The sequence below is a fragment of the Hyalella azteca genome, unplaced genomic scaffold, assembly GCF_000764305.2.
Source record: "Hyalella azteca isolate HAZT.00-mixed unplaced genomic scaffold, Hazt_2.0.2 contig15466, whole genome shotgun sequence".
NCBI classification, from domain to species: Eukaryota; Metazoa; Arthropoda; class Malacostraca; order Amphipoda; family Hyalellidae; genus Hyalella; species Hyalella azteca.
Genome location: NW_025945320.1, coordinates 344,859 through 357,956, shown reverse-complemented (window position 1 = coordinate 357,956; position 13,098 = coordinate 344,859). Strand labels below are relative to the sequence as shown.

The window sequence follows — 13,098 nt, the reverse complement described above, 5'->3', positions numbered from 1 at the left end:
AGAAAATAAGAGACATAATTGAACTCGGTCGTCTGTCATGTGCCATTCGTGAATATATTAAACGAAACCGCCACTGCAAAATTATCACACAACTTATTCAGAAAACAGTGCTCATACAAGCGTGCGACCTTTTAGTTGCACATGCACCCTTGAATTTTTTCCCCGACAATAGTTGGAATCAACAGTCGTGGTTTAGAGGTAAACTGAAAGTAGAATTTTTCAATTAGTTTTCACTAAGCTCGCGGTTAATCAAATTCAATAAAAACTGCCAGAATATTTTGGTTCCTTTCCTTCTTTAAAAACATCAATTGATGAAATTCTACTGAATTCGAAATGACTTAGCAAATTAGATCTCTGACTACGAAAAATGCGTTAGATATGCAAACACAAAATCGTCCATGCAGAAAATCATGGACTACATCATAAAAATGAATTGCCAATACGCTCAAATAGGAGACCAATGAAGAATAAGAGGTTTGGATTTCATAATTCATTTTCCAACAGTTCGACTTGGAAAAGTACAACATTTAAACAAGAAAATAAATTCAGTGTGCCACGAAAGAGATCAATAATACAAAACCTTATCTAATTAAGGAGAATGAATGTTTCAACTTTTAACCGGCAAGGTTTCACGCCGTCCATAATGGCATGAAGTCTCCAAGAAAGACACCCAAGTTCCTGACTACGTAATAAGAGGCAAGATATCACGCTTCTGTCATTCATATGTTTATCTTTCCGTATATGCATTATATTACTCCCTATAGCGCTAGAAAAATAAAATGGGATCATAAAAAATAGCAGCCAATTAAGAAGCCAATAAAAATATCAATAACTTGATAATTCCCTTAATATAAACATATTGAATTATACACGGTACGAAATATTTCAAGAGCTGTGATTGTGTTCTTACGTACTACGATTTGCCATGGTATTCAATATATAAAATTGAAATTAATTGGTAAAATCTCGGCAGAAAATTCGTCTGAAAGTTGGTTATTTGTCCAAGCACTAGAGGTTGGATATGTGAATTTTTGCTCATCTTTATCCATCTGATTCAGATTTAACACTTATAACACAAAATTGAATCATAACGTAAAAGCAATCGAGTTTACTAGAGCATTCAGGACGCAGAATATTTGAGCGCCAAAAAGCCCTCGGGGTGAACTGCTCTGACATGCCTCATTAGCGTATACTTTCGACTTGCCCGGTAAGGACACAAGTCACACCAGTACGGCTTTTCCCCGGAATGAGTCATGTAGTGTCTCACGAAATCGCCCTTTTCTTTCACTTCCCGCCTACACACAGGGCACATATAGCACCTCGATCCTGTTAGCAGCTCATCCAAGTTTAGCTGTGATACCGGAATGTTCGTAGTCATCTCGTTGGCGGCACTCGCGTCATCGAATGGAATAGCACCAAGAGCGGCGATGCTCGAAGTTTCCGTGAGGTTGCTTGTTACACAGCGATTGAGACTCGTTGAAGGTACAGAACGTGATATTGCGGTTGAAGATTCACTGATGCTTTCAACAGTTGTATAACCCAGATACGGTGAAGTGTCTCCACGACGTGTTGTAGTCAGAGGACTAGACTCCTCAGAACGCACGACTCCTGCCCGCGTTTGCCATTTGTCGTCAGTTGCAGTCAGCCTCTGGCTCTTGCAATGAGCTTCCCACGAAGAGACCACCTAAGGCAAGAAAAACAACCGCCCTTCAGTGAACATGTCTTTATTCCTCGAGAATATTGCCGTGGTTGGTCAAAATATCGAATGCATCATTTACTAATACCTGGCTAAATACGGCATCACTGCTGCGGTCCTTTCGTACGTGCTAGACAAGACGGGATGGACCAAAGTAATAAAAACGATTCCGCTCCGGCAAACACGTTTGATTCATCGTAGTAATGAAAAGGCATTAAGCGTTAATTGGTTATACCTTATTAAAATACAGAAAAAGAAAGATCAGGTACGTTAACGAACTCTGTGAATGTGTATATTTCCTACCAAACCACCAGATCGGCTGTTTACCTGGCGCTTCAAGACCTCAGCAACGAGATTTTAATACCAAAAAAATCTTTGGTCAAAAGTAGCTTACGATCATTCGTGTTTAGTATTTGAATCTAAGAAGAGTTCAATGAAATTTGAATCCAATGAAAGAGCCACGAAACCTTGACACTGAAATCACTAAAATAAACTGCATTATCATTAGAAACGTTATTCATTTTTCATGTCCAAACATTGCTGGTAGTGGAGCGTCCGGACATGTTTGCGTAAGTTGGTGGTGCTGCAGGTTCGGTATGAACAGAAGGGACATCCATGTGGCTTCTCTCCAGAGTGTGTCATGTAGTGACGTCTGAAATCTTGTTTGTTGCGCATTTGTTTTGCACATACAGGGCACCTATAACGGCGATCATCTGTCAAAATTTCTGACGTGTGCAGAGATGCAAAAGGGACGAGGGTGAAACCCTGACCAACTGAAGCTGATGAAATGTTTCCTGCGCGAGAAGAGATAACGTCGGTGAACTGGTTTTCCAGTTGACGAATACTGGAGGCGTCAGAAGGCAAGTAACTTGTGGCGTTGTGTAATGTCTTCCACGCATCTTGGTCAGAGACATAGGGAGCGAAAATGCTGTTTTCCTCATCCGAAGCTTGCAAATGAAAGGACTCCACCGTTGCGACCTACAACAATAGGAAAAAACCGCTCAGGAACTGACTTAAAGCATTTCTTGTACAAACCTTGTTGTTGTGAAAAAGCAAGGGCAATAACCAGGGCCTATACTTTCAAAATTCGCTAAGTGAACATCAGTACTTACGCTCTATTTTCTTGTCTACGATTGGTGGACTTTGCTTGAAAGGCCGTCAATGATTGGCTGATGAACTTACGAACTCTTAACTCTTTTTGAAAGTATGGGCCCAGAGCATCAAGGAAAGAAGTGTAAGAAAGTTGAAAACGTCTTAAAACAAGTGTTAATATGAAGTAATGCAATAGTAGCATATCAACAATGTGAAGGGGTATACAGCTCATGGGCTACTTCTACACAAAATACGTCAATAAACATAATCAACACAATGCGAATGGACTCCCGGAACACAGAAATACAATGAGGAATGAACGCGAGAATGGAGAATCGCAGCAATTGAAACACTACAACCAAAACATTCAAGCTTTTATATGTAAATTGTTTGTAACGAATCAATCTTTGATTCATTCATTAAAATCACATATTTTCGAGCCACATGAAGAATTTTTGTAAGCAAAAAAAGTTTATTGCCCCCTACTTCAATTTGTGCTATATTCTCTTACTTTTAACCAAGAGTCACACAAAGAAGGCATAAATGAAATAAACTCGTTTTTCCGCTGTTACATTTTTTACTTGACATATCAGCAGGTTGTTACAGTTAAACATATACACATAGGGCAATACAAGCTTTGTTACCACAGTTGCGGTTGATTAAAAAGTAAGTGCTTCGACTTGAACAAGCAGTTTGATGAGTCCATTATACTGCATTAACAGCGACTGTAATCTTACGATTGAGTTCAATTCTCTCGTAAATATTATAGTAACCTTTAAACTTGAGAAAAATTGCAATTTTCTTAATATGTCATAAATTGTGAACTATGGCTCGTTACTTAATTTTAACTCAATTGTTATTCTAACAGATAAGTTTCCCGAGAAGATGACTCAGAAGTCAAAAAAAAAAAACGAAGAAGATTAAGTGATTTGATTACAAATGACTTTGAAATGTTATTACCAAAGTGTGAAACGTATTAATTAAAGACACTGATAGTTAAACTTATTGAACATCAAGGATGAGAGTTTTCACAACAAAATGTAGATCGGTAGCGAATGTATGTGATGGTGGCACTAACGCTAATTCATAATAAAAATTAAAACCGAGCGAGCCCAATAGCATTTGAAATTCCTAGAAAATATACTGACAACAATTTGTACTGTAAATCCCTTCACAAAAGTAAAATGTAGCTGTCCAATCTTGAACAGGTAATGCCAAATTATAACGCTATTACAAATTTTAAAATAACATTGTATACAGACATGTCGTTATCTTTAAACCGGGAATATTTCTTCCAAGAAATAAAATGATAAATAGTAACATTCTATCGACAATCAGTAGAAAACTTGCAGCGAACTACAAGAGTCGTAGCTAAAGATTGCATCCGTGTCTGCGCGACATGTGAAGCAGCATGTCCGACTTGCGAACTGAGCGATGCATGCAGAACGGGCAGGCGTGAGGTTTCTCACCAGTGTGTGTCATGTAGTGACGTTGGAAGTCTCTTTTGCCCGTTATGGTCCTATCACAAACAGGGCAGACGTATGAACGACCAACGGTCGAAAATCGTTCTAAGTTTACATTCGTAACAGACTCGAGTTTCGTCATCCCGGCGCTCTCGTCAGCAAGACTAGCCTTACATGAGACAGACAGGTTTTGGGTTTCATTAGAATTGAACTCGAAGGAAGACGATTCTTTACTAGTTTCATCTAAAAGTAAGTCTGTTTCTTTTTCGAGCGATGCGCTAATTGATGATGATTTGAGCGCAAATCTGTGGCGTTGTGACATCGTTGAGCTGTCAACAACGATGCTTGGTGAGCCTTTGACAGCACGAAAGAACGTCGTGCTGGACTCCTGTAAAGCAAAAAAATATGCCGTTTTCAAGCGAAACTCGTCAAAATTTCACGAAGGTCGCGTTCAAACAATTTTTGCAGCATACAAGCTAAACACCAAAGAACTCGAACTTCGCCTTAAAATAAATGACACTCCTTTCTGTATAGAACTTCCAGTTAAAATTAAATATATTTAGTTTCAGAAAAAAAATGCTTTCAAGGCATTGATCCCCGTCGTTTGATAATAACATTGTGTTGCACGTGGGCATGTTTGTATAGATTGGAGACTATGTTCGTTCGGTATGAGCATACCGGACAGAAGTAAGGCTTTTCGCCACTGTGACATGTGTAATGCTTTTTGAAAGTCGACCGATCAACTGCCTCTTTGCGACAAACAGGACACTCGAAAGTGCGTCGAGGTGTAAGTAGATTTTCCAAGACCAAATCAGCGTAAGGTACAACAGACGACGATGACAGAGATGAGGCGTGAGGAAGCGCAGAGTCAAAAGAGCGGGCACCTAAAATATGAGAATTTTCAGTTGAAGCGTCACTGCACAATGATGATGATATTAATCTTCCAGTAGTGGTGCCAAGAAGGGTCGAATTTGTGGTAGCAGGGTCGGCATGGAAGAGGGATGAATCAAAGAGTAGATTGGTGAACTGAGCTGTGAGAAGTTTCCGTTCACGGTCGCCGGGACTTGACGGCAGTTGTGAGAGACTTCCTCGACCGAGGTAGCGTTTTCCCTAAGCAAAGACAGTGAGAACAAAATTAGATCGCTCTTCTCAGCCAAGTAAGACCAGCGTTTCAGATAAAAATATACCAGACAAAGTTGCCTACGCCACAGTTTGATCGCTAAATAATAATGAATGTGACGACTAAAGAGAAACTGAACATCGTAACGATGTCTTATTTCCAAAAAAATTACTATCGCGAGAAGAAGAAATTGCCATAGAAAAATGAACTGAAAACGTCATAAATAAATGCCACAATGCTTTTATCACCTCGCTGACAACTAAGAACAAGAGGACAATTTATTTTATTGGCAGGTGCAACGCAAGCATTTTTCTTGTCCAAGTCATGAGCAGTACACTTACATCGACGGAACAAATCCTGAAATGTTATGGCCCAAAATATTTATGCCCTGGTGCTTCTCAGTTCAACTTTATGTTTTTTTCGCGCGTGTGCGTACAAATGCGACACTTGGTTGAAGCGCACAGCACATATCGGACAACAAAACTCTTTCTCGCCACTGTGAATTACATAATGTTTCTTGAAAGATGATGGGTTAAGGAGCTCTCGAGAACAAATAGGACACGTGTACGTGCTTCTTTCTGTCCTCAATTGGTGCATGTCCAACGTAGCGAAGGGAGGAACCCCTTCCATTTCTGGTTTGCGACTCTCGGTAACGTTGCCAGGTCTACGGCTGTCAACGAAAGTCTCTTCATCAAAAAGGTAAGATTCTTCAGTCATGAGGTCAGCATAAGAAGTAGCACTGCTGTGGCACATAACCAGATAGGGCTGGCCAAGCTGTCCTGATCTTGAACTAAGCAACGTACCGTCCACCTATGAAAACAAACGCAGCCGTCTTAAGAAAACAGAATTTCATCATAACATAGGAAGTTTATAATGATACGTTAACCTCCCAGTGCATGATAGATTATAAAATAAAAATTAACACCAATAAGAAATCTACTAACAACAAATGAAAACAAATTAAACCCGAACAGTATCCATTTAAACATCAAGGGCAAGCAAAATTTTCAACTGAAATGAACTAATTAATTCGAGCCATAACTACACCTGAGTCGGGAAACTCTGAACGAAACCAGACTAGTTGCTAGGCCAAAACGTGCGACGAGTGCGGTCTAGTTCAAAGCGGTGTCTCGTTCGCGTGTGCCGATACAAATTTGAAATTTGGTTTGTTCGATATGAGCATGAGGGACACGAGAACTCCTTTTCGCCACTTTAAGAGGTGAGGGTTGATCCCTTCCATAACGGGAGAATTGGATGTCCCCAACCTAAGAAACAAAATGCACCGCTCGTTATAACGACAAAGCTTCAACAATGCGTCACCTATCTTATTTATTCCTAGAAGTCCATTAATTTTTCTAATTTATTCGTGAGAAAATGCGGTGGTATCTAACAGGGAATGAACATGGGTTAAAACTCGATATAAAACTGTTTTTAACAAAAGAAACGAGGTATGCATTAAGCATCGATACAAAAACTGAGGCCTGAATTTCCGGTGGGTATGGCACTATAGATACTCACTTTTCAAAGGCTGAAACTAAATACATAATTGTAAGCCACAAGATGCTACAAATGCGATAGCTCAGAAACTTGCCAGATATAAGCCGCGTGAAACACTCGATAGATGAAAGAATCGGCTCTAAAAGCTTCTAATTCACGTTTTCGAGTTCTCGTATCTAGATATAAATCCCTACCAGAGGAGGAACTTTCAAAACAATGGTTCTGCCGCCTGTTTACGATTTCACTTGATGTTTTCTCATTACATGCAAGCGCATTTCACCCATGCGCCACGCACGATATTTGCAATAATGGCACTTGAATCGCGGCAGATCACAATGTTTGACGTAATGGCACTTGAAGTGATCTAGGCGTTTGATGATGCTGAAACACACAGGGCACTTGTACAAGCCTTCGTCGATAGCCAAATTACGCGTATCTAGTTGTTCCCAAGGTGTCACCGTAGAGTTAGTCGCGACTGAAACTGAACTGTTGTTGCTACTCATGTCGCCTGGATTTAAATCCAAATCAGGAAAAGAAGTTTTCCATAAAGCAGGCGTGATCCGGAATGTTGTTTCGTCAGCTTCATTCACCGATTGAAGCAACTGTTCAGTGAACTGCTGGGAGGCTCTGGATGAATCTTCGCGCACCTATGAGACGGACAGAGACGCTTTACAAGAACGTCAAGCAAATGTAAAAACGGGAGAACAAAACACAAAGCGTAACTAAAATGAAGCAAAATAAATCATTTTCTGGTAAAAATTATGGTCGATTATAGTGTTATACGATAAAATTAATTCTGCTTCATCGAAGGTGTCACTTTGGTGCAAAGTGAAACAAATAATTAACTAGAGTACGGTCAACGGGTTCTATCCTTTGCAGCAAGAGCATAACATATAAAGAAAGGTTTAATCAAGAGCGAACTACTTATGCCGCTTTGATAGTGTTGGCGCGCGGCACTTGTAAGTACATGCAATTTGTTACTGGAACAGCGACGGGCACTCGAAGTATTTTTTTTTATAGTAGATTTGGGTACATAATCATGCTAAAAAGGGCGGGTTAGGAGTGAGAGAAGTGCAACTAATTTTTCGTTATCTTTACTTCATCACAATAAAAATAGTTGGACCGACCTTGTCGATATACTTTTTATATAGCCTTATTTTGCAAGGCTTGAAATCATTAAACAAGAGTGACCAATAACGTTTATTTCAATTCGTCGAATTACCGTCTTGCCTCGACCTTTGCACGCAAAGAATTCTTTTAAGTTCTGAGTACGATCGAGATTCGATTTCGTTTGATTTCAAATTTTCTCCAAAGCTGTACACATAATTAAGATAGCGTAGCGATGAGTCAAGCACAAATAAGTTATCAAGACCTAAATTAAAGAAGACCCAGTCAAAAGCAATTTTCCAGCTCAAACAAGCACTAACGAAACAGTCGTCAAAATACAAGTATATTTCGAAATCACGTCAAAAAAATCAACTTTTCATGGTCAGCTCCCCATCTTCTTTGATACACAAATGAAAAAGAGTACAGCTTAACTTTTCTACTCGGTCAGTTGATGTCCAGCGACTAGGAAGACGGGCCAAGAAGCTAACGCATGTAAAGATAATGCATGTAAAATGCTAACGAATTGAAATTGTGGATAGGCCACAAAACATTGCGTAAACTGGAACATCGTACATTTTTGTCAACGTAAACGGTGCAATCACAAAATCACAACACTCACTGAGTGCATCAATATGGAAGATTGAAAGCCATACAACCCTACATTATACGCACATCACAAATGCAAATGAGATCCTATGTTGTAAGACAAAAAATACGGCAGAAGCACCAAGTTATTCGAAGGCTATATGATGACTTTCTTAACCTTGCGTGGCTGCAAAATGAATGTTACTTCGTAATATAATAGACATTTTCTTGAATGAAAATTAAACCACAGCAGAAAAGTCCATCCATAGAACTGATTATGAACACCTTAAAACGACTTGCTACATTCAATGGAAATTCGTGAAAATGATGAAAAATGATAAAATTCAGACGATCAATAAGTTGGTGTATCAACAATTTCAAGTTGCCTTAATCGAAGAAACATGTCGAGATTTCTAGCATCGACATTTTCGAAAGTAATACACGCAGGAAATGTATCTTAATACAAGCCTTGAGTGCCAACTACTAAGAAACGCTTTCGTGGGCAAGGTTTCAGCAGATGCAACTACCGAGGCTGTTAGAGATGCTAAGCGGAAAGTGATGTCTTCTCCTAGGTTGTCGCATAGTTTTTCAGCAAGGAATAGTCATATAAAAAATGTCCTGGTACTTACTCCAACAAATTTTTCAGACAACTTTTCGAATCAAGCGTGAGCACTTGAAATCAGCTGCACAAATTTTAAGCTCTTAATTTCGAAGCTTCATTATTTCAACCGTAAAATTTCCTTAGCCGGGACTTCAGAGGTTTTCTCCTCCAAATGATCCCCGCCAGCCGATCGATTGTTTGTATTCATAGAGAAACACTTAGCTTTTAGCGACAAAACAGTTCGACCTACTGAAATGTTCGATACTTGAACTTATTGACAGAAGTTTAAAGTTCAAAGATCTACACCTCCAGATCTTAGGGCCTTCAAAGCAGAAATTTTCGAAACGCCGAAAATAGTTCAGTGGCACCGATATGGTAGATGTTCGCTCCTGTGCTGCATGAATTTGCTTGCTGCAGCCTCTGCCGCAATTACTCAACTTACGTAGCACCATAAATCCTAAGAATACATAATAAAAAAATAACAGCCATCATACGAGTATAATAATGCATCACGGTAATGCAAGCACACGCTTGGTAAATTTGTAAATAAAGGCAACGCATCATAAAGCAATGCCCTCAGGGACTATGATGATGGTTCATCATATGCATGGTAAGATAGTCTTTTCTTGTGAATTTAAGCTCGCATGAAGGACAAGCATAGCGTTTTTCTCCAGTATGAAGTCTGTAGTGCCTGGGAAAATGTGTGGAATTTCTAATTTTTACACAACAAACTGGACAGGTAACGCTGCCGTCCTCTTCACGCAGCCGTTTGAGATCGAGCTGAAAGTAAGGCAACACGTTTGACGATTCCCTATTTCTCGGTTGTCTGGCGCTGCTGAAGAGTGCATGTGCGTCAAAATTCATCGCTAGATTCTCAGTACTTGAGTGATGCGCCATCCTTAATGAACTGTTGAGCTTTGAAGGGATGTTGTAGGAAGTAGAACTTGTTGGAAGAAGCTCGCCGGGAGCGGAACTCAAGAATTGTGCGCTAGTTTGCCAGTGTACCTTCAGAAGAGGAACAAAAGCGCGTTACACTACACTTCTAGACGTAGCCTTTAAAGATTAATCACCAAATGAACACTTTTCAGTTTCAAAATTAACGGACAAGAAAAAATCACAGTAAAGAGATAGCAATGTACAATTTTTTTTTTTGCGAGGCGAAAGAGAAGCAGACGTTCCAGGAACAGTAATTTCAATGTTCCACATAAATACTCGCCCATTATATACTTCCTCGAGGTATTTCAGACAGTAAGTATCAATAAAAGGAGAATGGTGTCAAATGGAAACAAGCAGTGAGAAAACTGACAAATACTTGATCAAGTAATAGGTGCGTAAGTTTGGAAATCATAAGATATTCTAATATTCTAAGCGACTTTGATGGTTAATTGCTTTCAGAGTCGCTGTGAAGCTTGTCTCATCGTCAGGATTGTGAAGGCTTGAAACAAACATTACCCAAACATTTAAGCTTTAAGCACATCCTATGCCAAACGAGGCTTAGTGTCGAAACTGGGGCGTTTTATTGATAATTTAACTTGATGTAAAAACTGAGCAGACATAATATAATCAATTCAATCACGCATGCCTTGAATGAGCGTTGTTCTGAGCGACTTCAAGAAAGGCTGCGCCCACGGATCATTTTGCGACGTTGCACATGCACAGCGGGACTGGAAAAGTTCATTCATTGCCATATACACCGTCCGTTCTAAGGCGTTGAAGCTGCAGACTGCCTAGAATTGGATATATTAATTCAAATGGAATATTTTTCGCAGTAGTGTACCCTGCCAGTTCGCGTCATGATGGCCGTGGTATGGAAATAGTCATCGCTATTCTGATAAAACAGTTAATCGTTGGGCGAAACTAAGCTTCTGAAACTGGTCTAAGATTTAATGCAACATTTTTTCATAACGTGCAAGAGCGTTTGGCTCATGCGCCACACTCGATAATTACAAGAAGGACGCTTGGATTAAAGGCAGATCAGTAGCTCTTTTCCTGTATACAGTACCTATTGAAGACAATTATGAGTTTACAATTGAATTATTATATTGAACATATAGAGCCGTCATTCTAGTTTCCTCGAATGTTGAAACTACAGTAAGGAACAGAAACAAACGGCAGCGGATTAGATACGTGGCGTGGAGTTAGTTAACACAGGACGTCTAAACGTATTTTTATCCAACAAGTATATGTTGGAGGTCTCTAATCCCGCCAAAGCATGCTTGGACTGGGATAAGTACAGTTACTTTTCGTCGCCTTCACTTCATCACTCGTAGACTTGTGCAGTTAATATTCTGTCGATATTTGTGCTTTAGAACATACATTAATTTCGCTGCGGTCGAGTTACATTCGCTAGGCTTGATTTAGGTCTTTACTTAACGTTGTTTCATATCACCAGAATCATCGCATCGACTCTATCTTTGAAAGTCAATATTTTTCAAACGCGCTCAGATGAAGGAAATAAGTCCAGGGTACGATCGAGATCCTCTCACAACAAAACAGTACGATAGAGTTCGATGTTAGCTTTTCGTTTATGCTTCACAAATAATCAAGATGGTATAACGGCGATTAAATTGCTGATAAGTGATTAAGACACAAATTGATGAATATATCACTCAAATGCAACATCCCTGTTCAACATCCAGCTCAGATAAATCGTGACGAAGCGTTAGTGGCTGAAATTTGTTTTGAAAATGTCGTGAAAAAGTCATGCGCTCGCGAATTTTCCGACCTTATTTGATACACAAAGGAAAATAATCAAAGTTGCACTCAATATTTATATTCGGGCAGTTGATCTCCAACGACTAGAAAGGCTGGGCAAAAAGCAAACGTAAGCAATGATATGATATGAATAACACTAATGGTTCTCCAAAATATAGCGTAATTTCTATTATTATAACATACATGTGCGATAACAAAATTACGATGATCATTGAGTGCATAAACATAGAACTGTAAGCCGCATGTAAACACCCTTGCATAATACACACTTATTACAAATATAAATAAGATCCTATGTTGTGCGGCACTGGGGGAAAATATGGTATAAGTACCAACAAGTCGGTCGAAGATTACACGATGACATCGTTGATATGCGTCTAGATTGCCCCGTAATTTAGAACGCTCAATCGCACGCGAAAAGCCAGCTGTTAAAAATATACAGGCAGTAAGATATTAACCGTGAAGAGTTTTTCAAAACACAACCCAATCTCATGGTCTTCGAAGCACTGGTCACTCCATCGGGCTCAGACTTCAAATGTCGCCGGTCTAAAATTTCGCTAACATAAGTCCGTGGCACCGAGTTGGTCGATGGTCGCTCGTTTGTCTGAACCAATTTAATATGCATGCTATAACTTAAATTCCGTTGCGTCTTTTAAATTAATTTTCACAGTTAAATCTGTCGTCATACATCTCCTTACAACAAAAATCTAAAAATGCGCATGAAAAAATAAAAAACAAAATAAAAAAAAAAAGAAGCAGACGAATCGGAAGGTCAACGGCACAATGCCCTCAAGGCCCATAATGATTGTTTACGATATGGATTTCAAGATGATCTTTTCTGGAGAACTTAAACTCGCATGAAGGACAAGCATAGCGTTTTTCTCCAGTATGAAGTCTGTAGTGCCTGGGAAAATGTGTGGAATTTCTAATTTTTACACAACAAACTGGACAGGTAACGCTGCCGTCCTCTTCACGCAGCCGTTTGAGATCGAGCTGAAAGTAAGGCAACACGTTTGACGATTCCCTATTTCTCGGTTGTCTGGCGCTGCTGAAGAGTGCATGTGCGTCAAAATTCATCGCTAGATTCTCAGTACTTGAGTGATGCGCCATCCTTAATGAACTGTTGAGCTTTGAAGGGATGTTGTAGGAAGTAGAACTTGTTGGAAGAAGCTCGCCGGGAGCGGAACTCAAGAATTGTGCGCTAGTTTGCCAGTGTACCTAC

At 39.6% G+C, this 13,098-nt stretch overlaps 1 protein-coding gene across 32 annotated transcripts in view; it reads right to left on the bottom strand.

Annotated features, from left to right (window-relative positions):
• LOC108679110 (longitudinals lacking protein, isoforms F/I/K/T) overlaps positions 1-13,098 on the bottom strand; it is a 68,451-nt gene that overhangs the window by 35,500 nt on the left and 19,853 nt on the right. The window contains exon 6 of one of the 32 annotated variants that reach the window (XM_047884520.1): positions 1,361-1,684. The exons of 25 other annotated variants lie outside the window; for them this stretch is intronic. In XM_047884520.1, the coding sequence (XP_047740476.1) occupies positions 1,361-1,684 (324 nt within the window). 6 more of the 32 variants (XM_018167653.2, XM_018167649.2, XM_018167646.2 and 3 more) reach the window with 6 other exon arrangements.